This window comes from Carassius carassius, chromosome 45 (assembly GCF_963082965.1).
Source record: "Carassius carassius chromosome 45, fCarCar2.1, whole genome shotgun sequence".
NCBI classification, from domain to species: Eukaryota; Metazoa; Chordata; class Actinopteri; order Cypriniformes; family Cyprinidae; genus Carassius; species Carassius carassius.
Genome location: NC_081799.1, coordinates 23,057,655 through 23,085,354, shown reverse-complemented (window position 1 = coordinate 23,085,354; position 27,700 = coordinate 23,057,655). Strand labels below are relative to the sequence as shown.

General features: G+C 37.8%; 1 protein-coding gene across 8 annotated transcripts in view; it reads right to left on the bottom strand.

The window, feature by feature from the left end:
• LOC132127337 (membrane-associated phosphatidylinositol transfer protein 2-like) overlaps positions 1–27,700 on the bottom strand; it is a 78,711-nt gene that overhangs the window by 32,587 nt on the left and 18,424 nt on the right. For 5 of the 8 annotated variants that reach the window (XM_059539143.1, XM_059539148.1, XM_059539150.1 and 2 more), the window contains exons 2-8: positions 24,876–25,070; positions 6,851–7,065; positions 6,399–6,520; positions 4,422–4,655; positions 2,494–2,826; positions 958–1,053; positions 772–876 (exon numbers count right to left, since the gene is read on the bottom strand). In XM_059539143.1, coding sequence (XP_059395126.1) covers positions 772–876; positions 958–1,053; positions 2,494–2,826; positions 4,422–4,655; positions 6,399–6,520; positions 6,851–7,065; positions 24,876–24,953 — 1,183 coding nt within the window. In that variant the 5' untranslated portion in view covers positions 24,954–25,070. Of the gene's footprint in view, positions 1–771; positions 877–957; positions 1,054–2,493; positions 2,827–4,421; positions 4,656–6,398; positions 6,521–6,850; positions 7,066–24,875; positions 25,071–26,165; positions 26,186–26,680; positions 26,700–26,795; positions 26,931–27,700 lie in introns of those variants that run through there. The other 3 variants (XM_059539145.1, XM_059539147.1, XM_059539146.1) reach the window with 3 other exon arrangements.

Sequence of the window (27,700 nt, the reverse complement as noted above, 5' to 3'; positions counted from 1 at the left end):
CAATGCAAAATAAAGTCAAATGGATAAAATAATTTTATTAATATTAATAAAGTACAGAAATATTAATAATAATAAGTAATGGATTTAAATAACGCATATAAAAGAAAATATGCACACTTAATTTTATTGATATTAGATATGCATTTAAACTCAATTCATAAATATTACATTAATAATTCATTTAAATAATAATTAATTATATATTTCTATATTGCTTAATATAGTAATATTACTAGTAAATAGTATAATATTTAGTATTAAATTGGCATTATAAAATTAAATATAAGTATTGCATTACTAAATTAAGCATCATTATATTATAGTGATCATTATAAATCATTATAAAATCAAATATAGTTCTAAATGGCTAAGTAATAATTATTTTAGAAGTCTATTATCTTAATTGATAGAAACCTAGTGTTAGACTTTCATTTGAAGAAGGGTTTCATTAAGTGTAAAACTCTCTGTGGCCTGTGAGTCCGGCGAGCAGTGAATTCAGTGTAATTAGTGTTCCATAATCTCACACTGTTTGACACAGACCTAACCTCCTCAGAGTCGATGGGGCTCCTTTACTGCTAATCCTATTAAAGATGTGAAAATCTCTGTATCTGGGGGATGAATGGAAAATAACCTCCTTCCAGCGGACTCGGCTTATGCATTACAAAACCAAAGCATGGGGAAAAAATACTTTGCATCACCCGCCTCGGGGGCCCAAAATACCCCCCTACAACCGGAGAGCGTGTCAGAAGGGTGAAGATAATCCCAGCGTACCCTGGGCTTCCTCTGCATCCACTGTCTCGATTTTATCCATCAGATCGTTGGAGCTCCATTTGGTGATCTCCTTGACAAATATCTCCTCGCTGTCAGAGAAGCCCTCTGAGGAACAAGGATTGAGACTTCAGTAAATAACAGATTGCCATGAGCACCATCTAAAACTCAGAATCAGTCCTGCATTACCGTGAGCGTCAAAGAACTCATCATCAGTGCTGTCCTCCGAATCTCTGGCGATGCTCTGCATGCGCCATTCAGAAATGCTGTGACGTGAAGGACTTCCTGCTCAACATATTATGAAAAAAATGCACAAAGCATGAAAAAAAAAAAAGAAATCCCATTTGCATTATGTTTCTTTTTTTTTTTTTTTTTTTACAATTTTATCAATTTATTAATGAATTAAACATAAAAATATACATATATAATATATATGAATAATAATATACATATACACTTTTAATAAATACATTTACATACATAATTCATCATAACTCAAATGAATGTAATACTATTACATTAATAAATTGTTAATATTAAAATAAACAATTAAAAGGAATTTCAAAATATTATGAATATTACAATTTAAAAATAATTTTATATTTGAAAATGTCAAAATGTAATGTTTTCCTGTGATCTAAGCTGAATTTTCAGCATCATTACTCCAGTCTTCAGTGTCACATGATTCTTGATCACATGATTTGCTGCTCAAGGAACAATTCTTATTATTATCGATGATTAAAGTAGTTGCACATATTATTTTTGTGAAAAAAAACAAACAAAAAAAAGTTTTTCAGAAAGTTCAAAAGAACAGCATTTATTTGAAATAAAAAAATATTATGTAACATGACATGTCTTAACTGTCACATTTGACCAACTTAAAAGGTTACTCCACCCCAAAATGAAAATGTTGTCATTAATCACTTACACCCATGTCGTTCCATATCCGTAAAAGCTTAGTTAGTTTTCGGAACACAATTTAAGATATTTTGGATGAAAACCAGGGGGCCTGTGACTGTCCCATTGACTGATAGAGTAAAATACACTGTCAAGGTCCAGAAAAGTATGAAAAGCATCGTCAGAATAGTCCATCTGCCATCAGTGGTTCAACCGTAACGTTATGAAGCAACGAGAATACTTTTTGTATGTGAATAAAACAAAAATAACGACTTTATTAAACGATTTATCTCCTCTGTGTCTCTCCACATTATCGTGGATCCATTTTGGAGAATACGAGCTGGACACAGGCAACGTATGCTCTTCTGTATCAGCCGCGCTGCGCAGATACACTGCTTTCATTCAAATCAAAGTGTAAATATACGTAAAAAACTTATCTTTGTGGCGTGGCTGACACAGAAGAGCGGGCACTGCCTGTGTCCAGCGAATATTCTTAAAAATGGCCCTACACTGATGTGGAATAAAGTCGTTATTTTTGTTTTATTCACGTACAAAAAGTATTCTCGTCGCTTCATAATGTTATAGTTGAACCACTGATGGCAGATGGACTATTCTGATGATGTCTTTCATACTTTACTGGACCTTGACAGTGTAAATTAAGTGGTAGTCTATGGGACAGTCACAGGCCTCCTTGTTTTCATCATTTCATGTATATATATATATATATATATATATGTGTGTGTGTGTGTGTGTGTGTGTGTGTGTGTGTGTGTGTGTGTGTGTCTACTGATCATTGTTCATTTTTGAAGTATGCCTTTGTGTACGTACCCCCTCTCTTCGAGGAACGCGAGGACCTGGAAGATGTGGACCACTGCTTGGTCAGCTCTCCTCGCGCCTGCAGTGTGTCCCCCTTGGTCCTCGTCGTGCCCTCGGCTTGGATGGAGCTGATGGCCTCCTTGGCTTCGTGCTCTTTCTCGGGGCTGGTAACGGCGCCGTTGTTCTCGCCGCCCTCCTCATTGCAGCTGTACTGTGCCATCTTCTGTGCCAGAGCCAGCTGCGTCTCCAGCTCCAGCTGCCGGATATCCTCCATGGTCAGACCGTACCACTCGTCCTGCCAACACCAGGCCTGCCGATGAGCGCGCACCATCACCTTCCTCAGCCCTGATGGGAAGATATCATGAGATTAATGCTCACAATAACACAAAGTCACAAAATTGTTTAGACAGTCACTACATGCAAAGTAGTTTAGGGGGGAAAACGGTAGACTTTTACATCTTCTCAAGATAATGTGATTAGTGTTTGCCCATGCAAAAGTCAGCACTCCTATGCTTCATTTTTGCAAAGGTGTTCATAATTGTTTTTAATGCATTTATATGTGGTTGATAGGGTTGCAAATGGGTGTAAAATTTCTAAAAATCCCTGGCATATTCCAAAGAAAAATTTCTGGAATGTTTTGCAAACCTAGGCTAACTTGTTCTGCATGGTTGCTAGGTTTACGAGTAGAAAAAAAGAGCCTCTGACAACTGATGGTGATAAAAATTAGTTACATAATTAGTAGCATTTATATGAGCAACATGTTACTTTTAAAATTAACTTTTCTCAATACTGCTATCAACCAAAGAGACTGTTTGTGTGCTACAAAGCAAATAAAATGCAATTTACTTTTGCCAATGAAAATCTATTGATAATATATTATAGTTTTTGTTAATTTGTAAAAAAAATTAAATGACATTTAATTTTATATTTTCTGTTTACTTTTTTCACCCATTTTCATTGCTTAATTTTTTAGCCATTTTATGTGCGTTTTGTCATTTTTATTAGTTTCTCTTTTCAATATATTCTTTTATAATTTTTTTCAATGTAATTTAAATTTTTGAGTTATTTTAGTACTTCAGCTAAATGAAAATGAGAAAAGTTAAATGCTTAGCTGATTTGATTTCAGTTGATGCTTTTTTTATGTTTTTTGTACTGTTTTTAGTTTTAGTTAACTATAATAAGCCTGCTTCACACTGATGAGTCTGTCTGTGAGTTCGCTCCACATTTAGGGTTGATGTGTGGTTTGGCTTATTTCCGTGTGTGATTTCCTCCACTGATTAAGATGTGTCAAAGACGCAGTTAACCAGTCTTTCAGATAATTGAACTTGGTAATGAAGAGACGTGCAAACAAAATTGTTTTCACAGCGGCCAGGAAACAACGAGAGGAAAAATTGATGAAAATAAAAGGAAATCAGCCAAAGATGGGAAAGAGTTTTGTAAATGGGGAACGGCAACAGTCCACTCGCAAATTATCAGAGAAAAGAGCCAATAAACAAGCCGATATCAAAGTAATGAAAAAGATTAAGCAGCACTTGAATGGCACATGGAAAGGAAATTAATTTTGCCCTGATGTAGTCAGGAGGAGGCGGTTCTTGGAGCGCTGATTTTCACTGTAGCCGCACTGCATCAATCTCGTTTTCATTAAGTGCAGGTTAATGATTAAGGGCTTTTTTCCTGACAGAACGCTTGACACCTGCTGCCCACCCACGCACAACGATAACAGGACGTTACCAAGCATCATTTCACAGATCAGCTGACTCGTATAGAATTATTGGAGAGACAAACGTCCTCTCAGAGCTAATAACACTAGTGGACATATGGTAGAGGACACCACTGATAATAACACTGGTGCCAAGTTAACAATAAATTCACTGGATTATCGAAAATATGCATTATTATTTCATTTAAAACATTTCGTCTGAACATTTCTGAACACTTACCCACATCGTGAATGAAGCGTTCAATCTTGGACTGCATGCCCCAGTATCGAAACTCCACTTTACATAACTTGTAAGCGCACATGATGGGCATTTTGCCTGGGTTGTTACTGATTTCTGCAATCCAGTCGTCAGACAGTGGGCCCCGCTGGGTTTTATATGACTTGTAGAGTTTGGGGTCTTCCTCAGCCAGGTACTCGTGAGGGGCGATGAATTCATTCACAATATCAATGGGATCTGTGAAAGAATACTGTTAGTGATTCGGTTTTGGGGGGGGGGGGGGGTGGGGCAAGGCACGAATGGTGAAAAGGTTCATATTAAGTCTTTTATTGCAAACCAAATCAGTTCATCACGAAGATTTTATAGGACATTCTGAAAGGTAATAACATGGACATTGAGGCTGTAAAACCTGGTTTATCTGTTTGTCTTATGCATCATAAAGCTTTTTTTTATTCAAGCAGCTTTGGCATAAGAAATCGAGTTGTTCCATAAAAAAAAAAGCAAAAAGATCACTACTTTTATGTCCATAAATGGAATAAAAACTGACATGAAAATAGCATTGTTTGTATGTAGAGTGTATCGATTTCTTTTTACTCTTCTTTGTTTGCCAACTTGTCTTTTGTGAAAGGCCAAGCCTTAAAGGAACAGTTCATCCAAAAATAAAAATCTGCTGAGAACTCACTCAAAAGCCATCCAAGATGTAGTTGAGTTTGTTTCTTCATGGAAACACATTTGGAGAAATTTTGCATTACGTCACTTGTTCATCAATGGATTCTCTGCAGTGAATGGGTGCCGTCAGAATGAGAGTCCAAACAGCTGATAAAAACATCACAATAATCTACACCACTCCAGTCCATTAATTAACATATTGTGAAGGAAAAGCTATATGTTTATAAGAAACAAATCCATCACAAAAGTCTTTTCACTTTAAACCAACTCCTCCGTCCAAAACACCAGTCCATCTATAATAATGCTTCCTCCAGTAAAAAAAAGGCTGTTGTTCTCTCACATCTAAATCCTGTTTAAATCTGTTTTGGCCTGTTTTTGCTTGTAAACAGTGCTTGATCTGTGCAAATCAATCTCCTATTTCAGAGGAGATGACTTTTTCATCAGAGAAAGCAATAGTATATACAGGAATTAAAAACCCCTTGAAGGTTTTATTCTTTAAAATTTGCTTTACAAGATGATTATTTGTGGATTATTGTGATGTTTTTATCAGCTGTTCATACTCTTATTCTGACGGCACCCATTCACTGCAGTGGATCCATTACATCTAGTGAACCACTGATGTAATGCTCAATTTCTCCAAACCTGTTGGAAGAAAAAAACTTCTTCAAAGCTTGAATGACCTGATGGCGAGAACATATTCAGCAATTTTTCATTATTGGACGAACGATTAATTCAGAGCTGTAATCTTTACTGTGTTGACAACCTAACTTTGTAGGTCTTAAATTATTCACAGTTGCAAGGTACAATTTGGATTCTGATCTTTGGCTGATTCCTGTTTGCAGACTGCCATGTCATCAGACAGCCTCTGGGTGTCTCCACAGCACACTCATGAAGGTAGATGTTGTCAGTCAGGAATGGAGTTATGTAACAGCATTCACAGGGCGCTTCCCCCTGCAGTGCTTGCTTCTGTCTGCGTTCAGCTCAGAAAGCCTCCAGTACCTGTCCCAGAGTGCAACGGGGCGCTCGTGCCGCGGCACGCTACCCAACAGCAGCATGGTACTATGTCAATGAAGCGGCACGCTGTCTGCATCTTAAACACTGAGCCATGACTCGAGAGCTCTTCCTGCTGGAATGCTTGAGATTAGTCTCACAAGCCAGCAGGGCTCACGTGTTAAAAAGCATGCTAAGGACAGGACCTCTTGGAAATGCAACTGCTCAAGATGCTCAGCTTTGCTTTTGCAGTTCAAAAACTGTCAAAAGCATCAAATATATGAATTAAGCAGAGTAAAAATAAAGAAGGTGCAACAGTACCTATATCCCGTTGCCTCCTTTCGGCCGAGGACATGTTGAAGACTTCATTCTGGCAACCCGTGTCCGGCTTGTAGTACGTCTCAATATCGATTGAGAACTTTTCGACGAAAGGACACGTGTAGCTGCAGGACAGACGAGGAGAGATTAACTCTGATGTAATTTCATCATATCAGTGTCATGCATTAACGCAACAGCTCTGCAGTGAGGTTCATTGATATATGCTCATTGCATTGGGAGTTGAGCTGAACTCAACATGCTTTGATGCAAGACTCCCTATAAAACCAAAAAGATGCTTTGAGAAAGTAAAGGCGGGTCTATTTTGATTCCATGTTAACTTCAAGATCAAAACAGCAAGACCTGACTTGAATGTTAAAAGCTGATGTGGGTTTTTTTTCCGGAGTACTGTTGAAAGAGAGCCAGAGGGTTTTAATATTAGGAGATAGCACACTCACCGTGTGCGGGTGTATGGGTAGGCGTTCCAGGATTCCTCTTCCACACGAAGAGCGGCTTTTGGCAAGATGGAGCGGAACCAGCTAGGGATGTGTTGGCCGATGTGGTAAACCTTATGGGTGTACTGACCAGAGCCGCCTGGGCCGTCTGTGTAGGGTCGGTTTTCCAGGATCTCCACCCCGCTGCCCTCGCCTTCGCTCTCTTCACGACTCTTTTTCTGCAGGGAGGGAAAGGTCTGGGATAAGGGTTCACAGACTTACAAATGGACCATTATTATAATGAAGTCAAGTCACTTTTTTGTATAAATCTCTTTATACAATGCAGGTACTTTCCAAGCAGCTTCAATTAATACGAAGGAAAATGTTGTAGAATTCACAAATTATGAAACCAATTATATTTCACTCATAAAAGCACCTCTGCAAATGATAATAGTCGAATAACAGTTTCTCCCTCTTGCACTGTGATCTGTGATCCCTCGCTTATAAATTAATACCCATAATATTTATTTTAAAATCTTTTATATAGCCCTCCATGGCATATTTAAGTCCCACCTGAAAGGTGGTCCTTCTATGTCCGAATTTTATCAAAAAGATATAGGGATGAGGTTTTCACACTGACAGATGTCATTGTAAGACAGTCAGCAGCTCCGTTTGTTTGTCCGGTTCGCAACCGTAATTAAGGGGGCAGGACGTACCAATGGGTCAATTGTGTTTATATTCAGCTCGAGTCAGTTCAATGTTGATTTAATTCAGATGAATGAGTGTCAATGCTGCAAAGTTGGTGTCATTATCATTGTGTTGTTTCAATTCAGTTCAATAACTGTCAATTAAGTTAATCAATTATGAAACGAGTTTATCTCAGCCATAAGTCACTGTACAGAATACAATAGAGTTGTTATTCAACTTAAGTGTGTTCAATATTAATTCAATTCAGGTAAATGAGTGTCGATGTCACAGTCATTTAAACGTGTCATTTCAATTCAATAACGATGTTGTAAAATCTATCAATTAGTGCTGGGCGGTTTGACCAAAAATGTATATACCGTTTTTTTTTTTTCAAAATTATACCGGTTTTCCGGTTTATGACGGTTTTTTTTTTCATGCATAATCAGGTGTACAATGCATTTTCTGCTGGTTGATATTCCAAGAAGTGCTTTCGGCTAAGGTGCTGGAGCAAACTGCTCGTGTTGCCGCCTTTGGCGACAATTTTAGCACGACAGCACTTGCATAAAATGGATATTATATATGCATAATCTGCCTGCAGTGCATATGCAGTCCGCAGCACGGAATCATTGTGCTTTCACACAGGATGTGTTTGCAGTCCGCTACTGATCCGCGTCTGTTTAGTCCACAAACACAACATTTGTTCATTGTTTTGATTTTATATCATGTAAAAAAAAAAAATAATAATTATATATATATGTATATATATATATATATATATATATATATATATATATATATATATACACACATATATATACATATATATATTTATTTTTTTCCCAGCATCGTAAGTCTTTCTTATAGTCATTAGTTTAAACTCAATAAATATAAACAACGCATTATTCATGCATTTTACTTCTAGGTTTGTATAATAAGCTGCTCAAGTAAGCGGCAAAACATTTAAACACGATAATTAGCCTACTTTTCTTGTTAAAATATTTAAAATCAAAACACCACAGACAGAAACAGTCTCGTGCATTATGCATTTAAATCTTTATCACAAGCAATCCCACGGGTCTTAATGAACTTTGTTTTTCTGCTTCCATAAAAGAGAACATATATATTGTTTTCCTTGTTTATCTAAAAGTGCTCTTTTTCTTGTTTTAAACCTAGCCAAAAACCCATGTGACTGCGTTTCCATGTCAATCCATGTTCATTTTTCCCGCGAACAATGCGCTTTCACTTTAATTCAGCGCCTGCAGCACAGCAAAAATAGACTCAGTACGTTAACCCCCGATTTCCACCAGATGCGTAACGGCTCCGCTGCGTGACAGCTCCGTGTTCTGTCGTCCGTCAATACCCACCAGGTCCGTATTTGTTGCGTAATGGCTGCGGTCATGCCTGACAGCTGACGTCACGATGCCCCATGTAATCTCGCGAATTCTGGTGTGATCGCGCGATATGTAGTTTCTATAAACAGAACTACCAAACCAGGAACAGTTTTCCATCCGAAGGAGTATAGGATAGAACTCTTTTCTTTTTTCATTTCTTCATCCATCGTGTCAACGGGGTTAAAACTTCAACAAGCCTGTCTCCGCCCATTATGACGTTTTCAAGGTGTAGTGTAGGGAAATATGAGCGCGGTGTATTTTATTTTGAAAATTAAACGGATCTTTTATTTTGTTTCTGGCTGTTCTGTTTTGTCACTCGACTTCCTGTCCTGCGTACTCTGCCCTGTAGTGCTGCGGAGCGCTCCGGCATCCGGCAAAAATAGAAGCTCTGCGTATCTGGTCCGGAGGGCTGCGGATCGCCGGAGTCGGAACGCAGCTGTAACGCATTCAGTGGAAATACACTCATTGACTTTAATGGAAACCTATTGACTCCGCCGCCGTGACGGAGCCGTAACGCATCTGGTGGAAATTGGGGGTAACACTCGCTGCACTGCTGCAGAGCACTGCTCCTTGAACGCACTGACGGACCACAACCTCGTGCAGCTGGAATCCGTTAATACGAATGGACTGTGTGAAACAGGCGTTATAACGTAACACCAGAGCACTGCTGTGTACCCTCACCACGCCTCGCAGTCGCTGCTTAGAAGTGCAACATTGTAAAGGGTCCGTCTGAAACAGTGTCTCGCGGCCGCGGCGAAGCATAACGTTCGTTCCGAACGCTGAGTAATTAAATACACCGGTATGGCGGTATTTTCAAAATTAACATCGTATCGAAAATATACACCGGTTTTCGGTATGAACCGGTTTACCGCCCAGCACTACTATCATTTCTGATTGAAACAAATTCAATTCAGCTATAAACAGCTCTACAGAAGGCAAAAGTGTCATTATACAGCTCAATTCAGTTCAATGTTCATTCGATTCAGTTGAGTAAGTCAATGTTGAAAAGTTAGTTTCATCAGTTCAATTAGACTCAAATTTGTTGTTTCAATTCAGTTAGTAACTTTGTGTCAATGCTGCAAAGTTGATCAAATCTAAACAAGTTCAAATGAGCTATAAATGGCTCTACAAAAGACAAAATAAAAGTCACTATTCACCTCAATTCCATTTAAATTTGTTGTTTCAACTCAATTCAATTACAGTTGTCAATGCTGCCAAATCTATCAAATATCAAACAAATTCAGCTACAAGCAGTTCCACAAAAGTCAACAGTGTCATTATTCTATTCAGTTCCTTTCAATAACTTTCAATGTTGCAAAGTTCATCAATTCTGAACAAATTCAAATAAACTATAAACAGCACTACAGAAGAGAACAGTATAATTATTCCATTCATGTGCGTTCAATGTTGATTCAATTCAGCTAAATAACAGTCGATATTGCAAAGTTACATTCTAAAAGTAAGCATGATACATTACATTACATTCATTATCCAGCTCAATCAGGTTCCAGTTCTGTTCTCATCCAATAGTGTCAGTGCAGTTTAATTGATAGTATTACGCTGGAAGCTTAAAACCTCCTTAGGAAGCTCAATGTTAATAGAAGGTGTCTATCCCAAAACAGAATTGACTCCAACCCAACAGAAGTCAACTACACGCTCCGCGCTATTGGTGCTGGCCAATCAAGGAATGCCACACCTTCAGCTTTGTCAGTAAGACAAGCCAAGACTCAGTGTGATCGCCAGCAGACGGACCTGTAAAATAGGGTACAGTCTTGGCACAGCTCCTGAGCTGGTAATTCTGGGAGAAGCCCCACTGTGCCAGTCAGGGTGGCACATGCCATCATATCTGCCTCACTGAAGGTGGTCATATGAAGATAATTGGAAGCATCCGGTGGCTAAATGCATACCAACTTATGAATCATTCAGGGACAAATTTGGCCCACTTAGTTCCACAATGGGATTGCCACTATGGAGAAGAAGTTTGTCCTGGGCCCCGACTGTGAAGATAAAATTCAGAACACAATGCAAAACATCCGTTTTCATTTTGTACAGCAGTTTTTACATTTATATTTGAACTAATTGACATTGATATAGGTGTAATTATGTAATTGTTATGCGTCCTCTATGTTTAAATATAAGATGGATGATGACAGGCCAGTGAAGCTGGCACACTTGCAGAGCAGATGGCCACACAGATCCCATCAGCAGTGACTCTGCATTAGCAAGATGATAGTGAGGTGATTAAAAGCTGACAACGATTGCTTAAGACCTTCATTAAGGTGAGGTTTGTTAAAGAGATGCAGAAGAAAATTATAGCGTATTCATGAGATGAGATGACCGCATGGGCACTGAATGAAACAAAGACTAAAGATGGAAAAGGTGTCATTGATATTACTGCAGAAACTGTCAGTATTTCTTTATATCCTAAGTGGCAGATGTTAACTGATGTTATATATATATTTTTTTCTTTATAAAATGTTTTATATAATAATGTATATGTCCATTTTTATTTATATTACAATTATGTATTTAACACATTTGTCTGGGAATTTGGATGAACGATAGAATAATAGATAGAACGATAGATAGAATGATAGAATGACAGATGGAATGATAGATACATATACAACAATAGAATGACAGAACTAGAGCTGAAACAACGAATCGATTTAATCGATTAAAATCGATTATTAAAATAGTTGTCAACTAATTTAGTCATCGATTCGTTGCTAAATAACTTTTATTTGCCGTAAGCGGCTCATTTCGTGCATATTTCAAATCTGCGGTGACCAAAGTGTGGCAGTAATGAGCCACCGGAGGTTTTACTCAGCCAGTACAGCAGGAGAAGTAGCGAATAGCCAATAGCTGGCCTCGTTTTATGTCACGTGCTTCCCGAACAGCGTCTCTGCAGCATTCAGCGGGATGTGGGAGTACTTTACTTTGAGCCTTCAAAAAAGAAGAGTAACCTGTAAACTCTGCACTACTGAACTGTTTAAGGGGACGTTCACATATCGCGTCTTTTGCGCGCTCAAGTTCGTTATTTACAACACCGCACCGCATCGAGTTAAAAAGATTTCAACTTTTCTGAATGCCGCAAGCGCACTGCGGGTCATGTGACAAGAACTAACCAATCAGCTTCATCCTTTCCCATAACAACGTTAAAAGCTCAGTCAAGATGAAAGGAACAGCTGATCATAGTTGTATATGGATTTCCATTTTGAAATAAATTTAGTAGCAGAGCAGAGCTGATAATAACTGTGGGACCCACTACACTATTTATATTTATATACACTACACTTTTTATCCAACACACATACTTAGCGTACACGTAAATCTTTTGCACATAATATACATGTACATACATGGAACACACTATACTACTTATATTTATATTTATATACACATACACTTATTTATCCAAACACACATACTTAGCGTACAGTTACAATTTTTCCACATAATATACATGTACATACATAAATGCTCTTTTTAATATACCTGCCATACATTGTCAATTTGTATATTGTCAATCCTTACCCACCTATTTGTATTTTTTTGTATTTTTTATTCCTTATTGTGTTTTTTGTTCTGTCGCTGTTATGTTGCACTGCGGAGCTCTGTCACGAAAACAAATTCCTCGTATGTGTGAACATACCTGGCAATAAAGCTCATTCTGATTCTGATACTGCAAGCGATTTTTTGAGCTGCAAATCCATTTATCCTTTGCTGAAATTTCCGCGTCTTCAAGGAGAGAGCACGTCATGGTTGCTTAGCAAAGGCAGACGCCTCAGGGGCGCTTCTGTGCGAGTGCTTTGGAAGAAGGAGAAAGCTGTGCACCTAGCGTTTTCCACGCGTTTTAGGCGCGATTTGTGAACGGCCCCTAAGACTTTCATTTGTGCAGATTCTCCAGTACAATGTTGTTTTACAAATGTTTAGTCGTAAAAGCTGATAACATTGCTTTTTAACAGTTAACATTTAAAGCTTTACAAACATGTTCTGTGATCAGTTTGTCGTTTACCAGTTCAAAATTCAGTCGTGCAGCCTAATTATGACTGAATGAGAGAGATAAATGTTTAACGATATTTGAAATGCACTTTTTTTCTAAGTATTCACTGCTCTTTTTCACACAGCAGGTTTTTTGTGTGTGTCCGATTTTTTTTCTGGACAACCTTCTGATGGATTTAACTTTAAATTGTGAGTTCCATTCAGGTTTCATGCCATTGGCACTTTTTTTCGAAGGATTGTTTACAATTTCACAGCAAAAGCTATAAAGCTGTTTCCCAGTAAATAATAAAATACAATTCACTGCAATTTTATTCTGTTTTATCCTTATTCTTCGTGAAAATATGTTCTGAAAGATTCCTTAATAAGCTTTGTCCGGGATGTTAAACTACTTTAGGAGCTCTAAGGACTGCCATGGTGAAAACATTATTTGAAATCTCCTTGTGAAATTTGCTAGAGTATGGGTCAGTGTTTTGATTGCAGAAGAGTTCGACAAAGGATTACTAACACAATAAAACAACTCCAGGTATATTTTTGATGAGGATATGACAGTGCAAAATGGTTAAAATCTCTTAAAAATCTATGCTGAAGGATAAAGACCATTTATTAATAATTTACTTGGGGAAAAAAGGGGAAAAACTAAAATATAAGTACATAAACCGATTAATCGTAAAAAATAATCGTCAGATTAATCGATTATCAAAATAATCATTAGTTGCAGCCCTAGACAGAACTATAAAACGATTGAACAAACGAATGAACGAACGATGCATAGATGGTTAGAAACACAACAATAGAACAATAGATAGCCAACTTAACTTCCCAGAATGCGTTACCTGTGTAACTAAGTCTGTTTATTACAATTTAGTGAAAATTCCTCTTCCTCTCATTACAATTCTAATTCAACTTCCTGTGTGTCATGGCAAATTCAAATCAAATTCACACTCATGAATTGAAGGAATGCTAATCCATCAATTCTGAATTTTACAGGTGTGAGAATGGCATGCCCCCGAGATGCCTCAAAAAATGATCACTCTTGTCCTCTTAGTTTCAGGGTTTTCTAATACATCCTAAATCACTGGATACGTGGTGGGTAATACATTTCCATTTTAAAAGCACAGGCCCGTGCCGGCCTGCGTCTCTCTCAATGTCAGCCTACTGTCAAACTCATAGACTGCACTGTCAGGAGTGACGTCAGACCGACACGTTCAACAGAAAGACGTGTGAAGCAGCAGCCCGTTGGAGACGATCCGCAGGTCTGGAGCTCACACGTGCTGAGCAGGAAGAAAAGGGCTGTTCTCTTGTTAGAGAGGTGAGCTGTCAGCAGCTGGAGGTGGCAGGCGGGACAGACAGACAAATGGCAGGCGGGAGAGGGAACGGGCAGCAGAAGCACTGGGCTGTGGTATCTGTTTTTGCTCATCCTCCCAGCGTGGAGTAGCCAGCACTTCATTATGGCGTTGACAGATGACAACAGGCCCCGCACCCGCTACAATCAGTCCCTCACACACACACACACACACACACACACCTCAGAGAAGTGTGGTCTTGATAACATATGGCTGTGCTGCAGTACCATACTGCAATGCTTTCCCTACGATATTGCGTTGATACCTTAGAGCGACGCTTTTCGACAAGTTTTGCTTCAGGAACAATATTTTTACATTAAATATTTAATGGCAAGCCATTTAACACCAAAACTTTTAACAAAACTGTATAAGAAAAAAAATGCCATGAAATTTATTAATAGGACTGCACGCTCTAGGGGGGAAAATTAACTGCAATATTTTAAGCAGTTCTTTATATTAATCAGCTGGTTTTAGTTGTTTTTTAATAGTTTTTTGCTTAATCAGCTGAAACATGCCATTCATGCTATAAACAGGGCAACATATTAATCATTCTAACACAATGCGAACAAAAAAACTTTCACTGTGGCACTTCTAATGAAACTCTTTGGAATACAAATGTGTCAGTCATTGCCTTGGTAATGCAGGTGTAATATACACAGCGATATGGACGATGATCAGATATTTCTGTTTTTGTGACTCCTTTTTTTTATCTGATATTTACTTTTGTAATTTGTAAATTGACAGTCCTTAGAACCGTTCGGGTCAATAGTAGAAAAAGCACCTATATTCAAATGCGAATGGGATGTCAGGTGTACAAAAAAAAAAAAAAGTTTATTAGAATCTCAAAACAGAAAATCGAATGCCAACTGACCGAATTAATATTTGAATATTCTGATCCAGCCCTACATGTCAGTCTTGCTTAAAACTTGCTAACAAAATATTAATCATGTTAAAACGTTAACCATGCTTAAAACATGCTAGCAACATAAATAGTGTTAACAATGTGATAAATCATGTTAACAACATGCTATCAACATCTGTCTAATCTAAACTTCAAATTTAAAGCTTATACAATGTTTCCTCTACCCACAAACTTATCAGTATAGACCTGTTTCTGGGTCACAACTCACTATCTAAAGAACCAGTTTTTCAGTGCAATGTTTTTAAATTAACATCACCTCAGATCTTTAGTCTATGAGATGAACTCACAAAAGTAAAGAGAAATGATGATCTCGCTCATGCATTTCAATTTAGATACTGTGATGCATGTATTCAATCATCATTTTAGGAATCTGTGATGTCTGTGCAGGATGAGTAATGCACCTAAATGTAATACTTTTATTACTGACTTAGAATTTACATGTATTTTCAAGTGCAAGAAGATGCAAAAGATAACTTAATATCATGCTTAAACTAGGGTCGGGTGATACAGCAAAAATATATCACTATTTGTTTTTGTTTTATATACAGTACAGACCAAAAGTTTGGACACACCTTCTCATTTAAAGAGTTTTCTTTATTTTCATGACTATGAAAATTGTAGAGTCACACTGAAGGCATCAAGGGCTATTTGACCAAGAAGGAGAGTGATGGGGTGCTACGCCAGATGACCTGGCCTCCACAGTCACCGGACCTGAACCCAATCCAGATGGTTTAGGGGTGAGCTGGACCGCAGACAGAAGGCGAAAGGGCCAACATGTGCTAAGCATCTCTCGGGGAACTCCTTCAAGACTGTTGGAAGACCATTTCAGGTGACTACCTCTTGAAGCTCATCAAGAGAATGCCAAGAGTGTGCAAAGCAGTAATCAAAGCAAAAGGTGGCTACTTTGAAGAACCTACAATATGACATATTTTCAGTTGTTTCACACTTTTTTGTTATGTATATAATTCCATATATAATTCCACATGTGTTAATTCATAGTTTTGATGCCTTCCGTGTGAATCTACAATTTTGATAGTCATGAAAATAAAGAAAACTCTTTGAATGAGAAGGTGTGTCCAAACTTTTGGTCTGTCATGTGTATGTATATATATATATATATATATATATATATATATATATATATATATATATATATATATATATATATTTGTTATTTAAAAAATCTGAACAAAGATACGCATTACAAATACACATAATATACAAATAAAATAAACCGCTTTATTTTCAGGTACAATAGGTGTACAACACATTCAAGAAATTTAATGGAAAAAAAAAACTATACAGATTGATTTCTATTAAAGCAACTGTTTTAAAGTTTCTCAGGCAAGAGTAGTGAATGATTTTTTTTCTCTGTGTTTTGTTGTTTTATTATCACCCCAAAATGTATAATTGTCATCTGTCTGTCAGTTCTGTAAGAGTGCTATATTTTTATACCATAATTTACTCATTCTCAAGTTGTTTTAAACCTGAATGAGTTTCTTTCTTCTGCTGAACATAAATGTTATGTTGAAGAATGTGGGTAACCAAGCAGTGTCTGGTCCCCAGTGACTTCCACAGTATTTTTCCTACTATCAAATGTGGACTAGTAACTGTTTGTTACCCACATTCTTCAAAATATCTTTTTATATTTTGAAATTAATACAGGTTTGATACGACATGTGAGCAAATAATGACAGAAATAAAATTTTTGGGTGAACTATCCTTGTAATGACTGTCGACAGCATATTTAGTACCGTCCCTTTTAGACCTGCACGCATCCGTTTTTCACTCAACGGTTAACTTTAATTTTAGACATAACCAGCTGAGTCTCTATGTAAACCTTGTGTGTTTTGACAGTGCAAAAGATAACTTAGTTCAGTAATCAGGCACTGTTTGACAGGTTTTTTAGTGTGCGCGCTTCTTACATGCTGAGATACATATTAAAAAGCTTTAAAGCACATGCAAATAATTAACTTTTGTGATCACAAATAAGTGCAGTGTCCCATGAGAGTAACTCTACCGCTGAGTTAACACTGATGTAAATGTATGTCGCCTTGTACAGTATATTAAGATGGAGGCGGCAGAACTGCAGCTGATAGAATGCTGATACAATATTTCTTCAAAAGCAGATCATGGAGACTTTTTATTATCCACAATCAAAAATCATGATATTGCACATGCCTAGTTTAAACTGATAAATACACATAAAAATATCAGAGTGCCCACTTGAATGCAAACAACTGGGAGAAAACCAGATGTGTATTAGTATATTAGCTCTGTGAATTAGGTCTTAAAGTTACAGTAGCATAATAAAACTTCTGCTGTCGTTAAAATAAAATCATATAAAATCAAACAAGAAAATAAAAAGAGAAAACCATTCACTGCTCTTCACTAAATAACTTTTATAGCTTTAAAGGATTAATCTATATTTAATTTATATAATGAAGATTATGCAATTATTTGACTTCTGTGGTTTTCCCCAATACTATTCTTACATCTTCCTGAAAAAAAAAACTAAATCACTGTTTATTTAATTAGTATTTTTGTTCTTTTGCATTTATGTTGCTGTTTGCTTGTACAGTGTTTATTTGTTCTAATTGTATAACTGGCAGTTTACTTGTCTTCAAGAATTGTTTTATATTAGTTACACTTGTATTTTTTGCTGTGGTATTGAAATTGTAATCAATAATTGTGAAATTGCACTGCATCTTAATTGTTTTGTCAGAACAACCATATTTATTAGAATACAAGGTAACATGGGTCAAACTGGGTAAAAATGGCCAAAACAAACAAAAAAAATTTTTTTTAATAATTGTAGAATTTTGGCAAGGCAAGTAAAAATTCAAAATGTTCAAATACATTCATATTTGCTTTAAATAAGAAAATAAAAAAAGACTTGACTGAGTCAACTCTGGATGAACTACGATTCTAAACATAATCAATAACTTGAGGATAGAAACTAATGTTTTATTTTAATGACCCAGTTTAATAGAATATGACTAATTATAGTAATAATAATAATAAAATAACAGTGATAATTTAGGTTGGATTCAATACTTTTACGAAGGAACAAAGGTTTGCTGTGCTGAGAAATCACTTTGCTCAGCATTTATGACAAAATACAAATATATTTTAAAGGCCAAAAACTGCTGAGAGGTCACAATGAAGACAGGATAAATGCACGGTTGGCCTCGCTGCGACTACTGTAAGTGATGGAGAGCAGAAAACTGGAGCTAAGTTTTGCCTGGCAGGATTCCTGTGCACTCTAGCTAATTACATATTTCACATGGATGACTTTAATTCAAATGAAAAACGACTAGACCCTACCAGAAGCGTCCACTGAGATTTGCTGCTCTCCAGTTGATTTCTACCGCCTGGGATTTGCCCTCAAATTATTCACCAGTCTTGCTGAAGCCATGCAGGCCTCTACTCTTAATTTAGCATCTCCGTGGATGGACGGAAAGCAAATGCTGCCCTATATGGACATAGACGGCCGAGATCATGTGAGAGGTTTAACTTCGGCGCGATGCACCTCCACTGCCCATCTGCGGACAGCAGAAATCACGGGAGTGAAGTTGCCCTGGCAACAGGCCTGCATCATCATGACCTCTCCCTCCGTCTTCTGCTCTCGCACGGCAAACAAATGACTGCAGCGAGCGCCACGCTCCGGCTGATGTCACAGGAATCCATGGCAACCATAGCTCAGCTGTGACGCTAAAGAGGAGGGTGTCTGACTGGAGGGGAGAGAAGAAGGAGCACCAGAGATGAAGCGGGATGCTGCTGTGACGGATGCTTCGGAAACCAAATTCTTGCCGTTTGCTGGTGGCTGAACAAAAATGACCATATTCAATATATACCTGAATATAATTATTTGCCTGCCTAGGAATGGCTTAAAATTACCATTTTTTTGTTTGTTTGTTTTTTTTGACTGAAAAGATTCGAAAGGTTTCATATTCTTACAATCTAGGTAAAGCTGAATATAAAGTCAAATAAAAAAAATACATGTAAAAATTTTTATCCAAAAAGTGTTTCACTAAATAAGAACAAGGAATAGCATTTATATGCACAAATACACTAATATATACAGTAGTGATATACAAACATATAATAAATAAATACATAAAACACAAACATATTACAGCAGTATTAATATAAAGGCATATTTAACTAAAACATCTTGTATAAATTTGTAAATAGAGACATTAATCTACAAGCATATTTAACTAAAACATTTAAGCAATCTTCAGTCGTGGCCAAAAGTTTTGAGAATTACATAATTATTGGAAATTGGAAAAGTTGCTGCTTAAGTTTTTATAATAGCAATTTGCATACACTCCAGAATGTTATGAAGAGTGATCAGATGAATTGCATAGTCCTTCTTTGCCATGAAAATTAACTTAATCCCCAAAAAACCTCTCCACTGCATTTCATTGCTGTCATTAAAGGACCTGCTGAGATCATTTCAGTAATCGTCTTGTTAACTCAGGTGAGAATGTTGACGAGCACAAGGCTGGAGATCATTATGTCATTGGGTTAGAATGGCAGACTTGACATGTTAAAAGAAGGGTGATGCTTGAAATCATTGTTCTTCCATTGTTAACCATGGTGACCTGCAAAGAAACGCGTGCAGCCATAATTGCATTGCATAAAAATGGCTTCACAGGCAAGGATATTGTGGCTACTAAGATTGCACCTAAATCAACAATTTATAGGATCATCAAGAACTTCAAGGAAAGAGGTTCAATTCTTGTAAAGAAGGCTTCAGGGCGTCCAAGAAAGTCCAGCAAGCGCCAGGATCATCTCCTAAAGAGGATTCAGCTGCGGGATCGGAGTGCCACTAGTGCAGAGCTTGCTCAGGAATGGCAGCAGGCAGGTGTGAGTGCATCTGCACGCACAGTGAGGTCAAGACTTCTGGAAGATGGCCTGGTGTCAAGAAGGGCAGCAAAGAAGCCACTTCTCTCCAAAAAAACATCAGGGACAGATTGATCTTCTGCAGAAAGTATAGTGAATGGACTGCTGAGGACTGGGGCAAAGTCATATTCTCCGATGAAGCCCCTTCCGATTGTTTGGGGCATCTGGAAAAAGGCTTGTTCGGAGAAGAAAAGGTGAGCGCTACCATCAGTCCTGTGTCATGCCAACAGTAAAGCATCCTGACACCATTCATGTGTGGGGTTGCTTCTCATCCAAGGGAGTGGGCTCACTCACAATTCTGCCCAAAAACACAGCCATGAATAAAGAATGGTACCAAAACACCCTCCAACAGCAACTTCTTCCAACAATCCAACAACAGTTTGGTGAAGAACAATGCATTTTCCAGCACGATGGAGCACCGTGCCATAAGGCAAAAGTGATAACTAAGTGGCTCGGGGACCAGAATGTTGAAATTTTGGGTCCATGGCCTGGAAACTCCCCAGATCTTAATCCCATTGAGAACTTGTGGTCAATCCTCAAGAGGCGGGTGGACAAACAAAAACCCACTAATTCTGACAAACTCCAAGAAGTTATTAGGAAAGAATGGGTTGCTATCAGTCAGGATTTGGCCCAGAAGTTGATTGAGAGCATGCCCAGTCGAATTGCAGCGGTCCTGAAAAAGAAGGGCCACCACTGCAAATACTGACTCTTTGCATAAATGTCATGTAATTGTCGATAAAAGCCTTTGAAACGTATGAAGTGCTTGTAATTATATTTCAGTACATCACAGAAACAACTGAAACGAAGATCTAAAAGCAGTTTAGCAGCAAACTTTTTGAAAACTAATATTTATGTAATTCTCAAAACTTTTGGCCACGACTGCACATATATTTTAAACTAAAACAATTTAATATAATATACATATACAAACAGTAATATTAACCTACATATTAAAGGAAACATTTTAATGATATATAAACTTATAAACAGCAACTTTAATCTAATCACATTTTTAACTAAATCATTTTAATTTTTAGCAATATCCATGATGTGGCTTAATTTGATCGCCCCACCCTAGCCTGAACTAATCAATCTAAGTCTATAATGCACTGTAGTGCAAACGGATGACACAGTAGCGTATGACATGAAAACATCACACACCGCAAAAAGCACCTCACGCCATGCATAGCAGAACTAGTTTTGTTTATATTTCCACCAGAGTTAAACATCTGTTCACGGTTCCTGACCAGAATTCTGCTGAGTAACATGAGGCTAACACACACACACACACACCCCGGTTTAATACTACACCAGCGGGGTCACACTGAAGGTGTACAAGCATGCCAAACCGTGTGCCTGCCCTCCACACGCTCATTAGGCCCGCTCTTTGATGGCATGTCAACAGATGGTGCTTATAAACAGCAGAGCTCAGAAAGAACAGAAAAAAAACCCAAATAAATAAGTGAAACTAACTTTAACAAGGACTAGGACACAAATGCTCTCTTTAGATGCAAATTCAACGTGTTAATTGGCTTCGAACTTCGATTCTCTGCACCAAACCGAAACGATTCGACCATCAGTCATATGGACGCTACTTCACACTTTCGATGACTCACACTTTCAGAAATCTGCTAATTAGACAACGTTCCCGCAGGACTTGAAGTCTTATGCAAGTCAACATCTCTTAGGCTCGATTCTGATGTCCACTGACTTTGCACAAGTGCTTAAATTTAGCACGCCTGTTGCAATTGGACAGAAACGTCCTGGTTGTCTATAGGGCCGCTCGCTTAATACCCCACTGACAACAGCAGTGAGAGACAGCTGGTTTGACAGAGCGTTAATTAACCTTATAAGACCATTCAGAGAAAGCCGAGCATGTGGGAAGAAGCTCAGTTAGATCCGTGGCCGTAACCTCACTGAGAGCTCCAACAACGATCTGAGCACTCATTAAATTTCATACAAACCTCCACAGACAGACAATCACTAGATCCAGATCTGTAGAATGCTTTATATCGAGCAGCAACACTGTGGCAAACAAATGAACTTAGGAGACGCCAATAGAGTTTGACATTTAGATGTTGCTGCATTATTGCAACATTAGGCCATAAAGCATAAGAAATACATAGCATTCACAAATGTTTGGTAAAACAACCTATTTTATGTTAGTAGGACTGCACAATTTGGAAAGAAAAATTTAAATGCACCGTTTCTGATAAAATTGCAATAAAAAGCTCCAGGTTTGCGGTGCTTATTTGTAAGGCTGAATAATTTGGCCAAACATTTTATTTATATATCGATATGACTATAAAATAACAGTACTGTAAAATACTGTCAAATTAATTATTATTATTATTATTATGGAATTAAAATACAAAATAATAAACATTTCTATTGTAACATATGCCTGTAAAGTAAAATGTAGTATTTTAGAAAAAAACTGTCTATATTAAGAAAAAATATCATAATTAATCTTACAGTAAAACTGTAAAATTACAATTCTAATATTTATAGTTGTGTTAATTTCTTAATTATCCAATGTTAAAGCATCAAGCTTTCATTTAAGCAGAAATCTGCAAGGATAATTTTATGTTAAATAATATAATAATTCAAATAATATTACTGTGCAATTATAATAAAAAAGGTTTTCTTAATTTCTACATTTTCAAATGATAATCTATCAAGGTTTTATTTTGACGGGGAAAAGATGGGAGTATTTAAGAAAAATAATATAATAATACAAATTTCATTTTACAGTACAACTGTATAGTTTCAATACTAATACTTACTGTTGTCTTAATTTCTTCATTTTCAAATATTAGACCATTAAACTTAATTTGGTGGAAAAATGCAGGGGGCCTTTAAAGCTTCTCCTTTGTTGACAACAAATATGATATAATTTGTATTAATTCTATTTCACTAAACTATTCTTGTTGATTTATATTCTTTCACATGATTTGCTATCTTTGTTTAGTTTTTTGAGCTCGGTCCAGTGCATTGTGGGATAGACTACTTTAAGAAGGATCTCTGTTGCTCTGCCGTATAATTTGTCCAAAAAAAAGGTATGCTTATCCTCTGGAACTGTTTTTGTGAGTATGTTTTACAATGCTGTCTATCTAGGGCACTTACTAGGTTTGAGAACACAGCTATTAACTTGTCAACCAATAAAAGAGTAAAGCAACAACATTAGCTCTTCTAGACACACTCACAACATCTACATTAGCACATCACGGTGGGCCGTATTGATTCCTGGCTGCCGATGAGCATCAGTGTTTCTGGTGGTTTCAGCATCAGCACAATGCGTAAGGTGCTTCCTGCCTCGCCAGCACCCACAACCTCTCTCTTAGGGGATTCAGTGAAATATTTAGATCATGCAATGTACCCTACCAAAATTAGACATGAAACACCGTCTTTGCTCTGTAAAACTGCACGTGCATCATATTTGAATGAGGTAACACGCATGTAACTTTCACTGCATCTGACCCAGAGAGTACAGCAGGTTTCAAAAAGGAAACACCCAGAAGCCAGCTGTGAGTAACAGCTTTTTGTCTGCTACGCACTTCGCTACGCACTGAAACAACAGAAGATGTGCATGACGTGCTTAAAAGGAACACCCAAATATGAAGATTCTGCCATTATTATTTCATACTAGTGTATTTCCAAGCCCACAGACTGTTATTTTTTCTGTGGAACACAAAAGGAGATTCAAACAGCTCTTTTCCACATGGTTCACAGTGACCATATCAACCAAGCAGGCTAAAAAAAGCCCCATAAAAATAACCCAAATGACTCAACTTAAGTATTCTGAAGTTACACGTTAGTTTTCTGAGGAACAGACCACTATTTAAGTCACAGATCACAAATAAAATAAGACACAGACTAGCCGTCATTGGTTTTTGTGTCATGGTAAAACATGATTGACGTCAAACCATAGGTTTTATTTTTTCCAAATTACATTACATGGGGTGGCTCTATTTTTAAAGGGACAGTTCAGCCTCACAATTTACAAAAATGAAAATTCTGTCATCATTTACCCACCCTCTATTTGTTTCAAAACTTTATGGTTTTTCTTCTCTTGTCGAGCATAAAAGAAGATATTTTGAAGAATGTTGGTCTCCAAACAGGTATCCATTGGCTTCCATAAAAAAAATACTATGAAAGTCAATGAACACTAGTCTACCATCAACTGTTTGATGACAGAATGTTTATTTTTGGGCGAACTATCACTTTAATGGTAAAATTAAACTTTAGTAATCTAAAACCATGTATAATTAATTGAAATCATGAAACTTACCCAATTTAACAACCATTTATTTTGAAGTTTAACAAAAAATAATTTTTTAGGTGGCTATGAATCTTTTTATCAAATTCTGATCATTTCCAATTTGAATTTTTCTAACGTTTTTAAATAAACTTTAGTAAATGATTATAATAATAGAGCTCTATAAAATGCTCAGTTTTTCAGAAATTCTGTGTTGTGTATTTGAATTTTTATGGTAGTTAGGGTCCTACCTTATATAACTCATTTAACTTTGCAATTTTTTATTTGAGATCTGTGATATTTTTATGATATTACTTGTTTTAAATTTAAAATATACAGTCTGCTTGCCATACAAAGACATTGTATGATTTCGAAAGATGTAGCACAAAGTACAAACTACTTTTATGGAAATTTCTCAACCCTTTGGAGCTTCACAGATATGTGGTCTTCACGAAGATCACTGTTTGACAAAGAAAGAGTAAATGACGACAGTTTTGGACTGCTTTAGCACAAGCTAAAACCATGAGCAAACCTGAATCATGTAGAGCTGAGCGATGCGGTACTCCTCCACGCTCATGGGCATGGGGATGCGGTACTCTTTGATCAGCATGTTGGCCTTGGAGCAGGGCTGGGGTTGGAAACGCTCCACTGGGTCAGGGGCAAATCCACCAGGACGGCCCTTAGCTCGAGTGCATCAGAGAGAAGGAGCCTCGCTCATTTCTCAGACCTGGGCAGAAAACACAGACAGACAGGCAAATCAGACCTGGAAATCATCTACAGAGATGCCCATCTGAGGGAAGTTTACAGAGTAAAAAAAAATTAATTAATTAATAAATATTGTATTTCTAAAACTAAAAGATTTAAACAATCATAAACCGAATACATTCAGCAAGACTTGCTTAAAAAAGAAACCTAATTCGATATATTGGCTCTTGTGACGAGTCAGCTGCCTCCTCTCTGATTGTCACCGGCACCCCGTCCTAAATCGCCGCCCTTCACCAGGCTCCCGACTGGAGTGGGTGTGTGAGAGGAGGGGCGCTGGACGAGCCAGGGCTGGCGGCGAGTGATGGGGCACACCTGAAGGAAATGGAGCCTCATCACCGCCGCTGTTTAAAAGCCCAACGCGCCTCTCCTCGGGAGACCGGTCTCTTCCCCGTGCATGCACACTGGTGTCCTCGTGGGTCCAGGAAGGGTGCGTTGAGGGACTCCCGCGCCACCAGAGACGTGAGCTGCCGGATCCGCGATCCGGATGGGAACCACACCCATTTACATGGCCGTCGGGCCAGGATGCCGGGCCGTCCATCCCCTGCCAGCGCCGCGGCCTACGAGAGTGATGCGGCCGCTAGAGGAAGCCGCCGCCCCTCGCGCCCCGAACCGAAGAGGGGAGTGCGTGCGGCCGCCGGACTCCGCCCCTTACCTGGACCCTTCCTCCATGAACACTGCCCGACCCAGACGAACCCCGCAGCACGACGAGGACACCAGATTCCCTGTTTATTTTGGACACTCTTCCCCTTTGGCCATCTTTATCCCGTTTTATTTGATTTTCTATTAATAAAAGCCTCTCCGAGGCCTGACGCCACGCCCACTGTGTCTGTCTTGTGCTCCTCCCGTCACACTCTAAAAACAAGTCTTGTTGAGTAACTGTATCTTGCTTGAACGATGCTGTGGTATTTTTACAGTAAGGCTGATGCAGTAAACAGTAAACACTGATAGTTTACACGAGATAAGTTTTTCTTAACAGTCATGATCAGCAAAACAGCAGATCCAAGATGTGCAGGTCTCTAGGGAAAATATCTAAACAAACTTACTTAATTAAACTTACTTATAGATAATTTTGTCTGAAAACCACCCCAATGACGTGCAAGATTGCTTCTTGGTTCAATTTATGTTGTTCTGAAGGATGGTGAGATCATTTTACAGGAAAAAAGAAAAAAAATATTTTTGATTAAGAAAATGAAAAACCACTTTGATCAGTTAAAGTGCCTTTAAAAAGTTGAAAAACCAGCTAAATATTTTGCAATGGCATCTCTCTTGCACAAATTAATCCATACACAGAAAAAAAAAATACTAAAGATCTAAAAAATGTCCCAGAGATGCATATGGAGAACCAATAAATAAAAACAATTTAGAGATTTAGTTTTGAACTCAAAATGCTCATAAATAAACTGTATCTCTCCATTTACAAACTGGCATAATCTATATTACTTATTAGAAATAATTACTTAGAAATCATTACATCTAATTACTTATTTGAAGAACACTGGAAAAGCATTTTTAAACTGAAGCGCATACAGTTTTCAAAAGCAGCATATTCTATATTGCTTCATAATCACTTACAAAACCAACAGCTGTTCTGTTTAATCACACAGGCATTATGTATTCAGACATAGTAGTCTCAAACACATGCAGCACAACAACTCGCAATTAATAAATAAATACAGTGTTACTGTACGCCAGCAGTGCTGTAATGGAATCCAACGGTCCAGGAATGACATCTATGCAAACGGCTTCCAGACGAAAAAAAATTAAAACACGAGGGGCCTCGATTTGACCTTGGAGTGCCGTAAGAAATGTAAATCCACCTGCTGATGACACAGAGGTCTGGCAGACACCGTAACAGTCCTGCGCTTCCACGGAGCGCGTCACATGACACAGGCCGCTTAGTGTAAGACGGATTATCCGCAGACAACTTACCCAACTCTTCCCTGAGAGGTAAATCTGAGTGCGTGTGTGCAGAAAGGTGAACTGGTGTAAACACAGACACCATAGGACTCATAAACATCACCGAACATTAACCAAGCGACCATCTCAAGGTTCCCGAGCGGGGCCATGTTAGGTGCAACAGCTGTCAGTGCTAAAAACAGCATCTGTGATGAAAAAATATCTAGCTATTTGATCTATAAATAGCTGGAATGGCTCAGTTACGTCATGCACACTCACAGTAAATAGCTGTGCGCTGTGATTGCGCTGTCTTACCCCTGGTGAAAAGGTAGCATTCAACATAATTATGATAGATTGGCTGGACCCTTGACGAGTCTCTAAAAATAGTAATACGAATCAAGAGGTCACAAAAGGAAAGGTCAGAGACCAAATGACTGTTTATCACCACTGCTTCCTTCAAGATACTCCAAAGCTTAGGTATTAATAGAGGGAAATAATAGGCAATAGTTCACCCAACACATTGTTTGCCTCACCCCCATGTTGTATTTAAATTAATTAATTAATTAATGAAAAGTGGCAGTAAAGACATTTATAATGTTGCAAAATATTTCTATTTCAAATGTTGTTTTTTCTGATTCAAACATGCTATGCTTTTGAACTTTCTACTCAAATAATCCTGAAAAAATGATAAAGCTT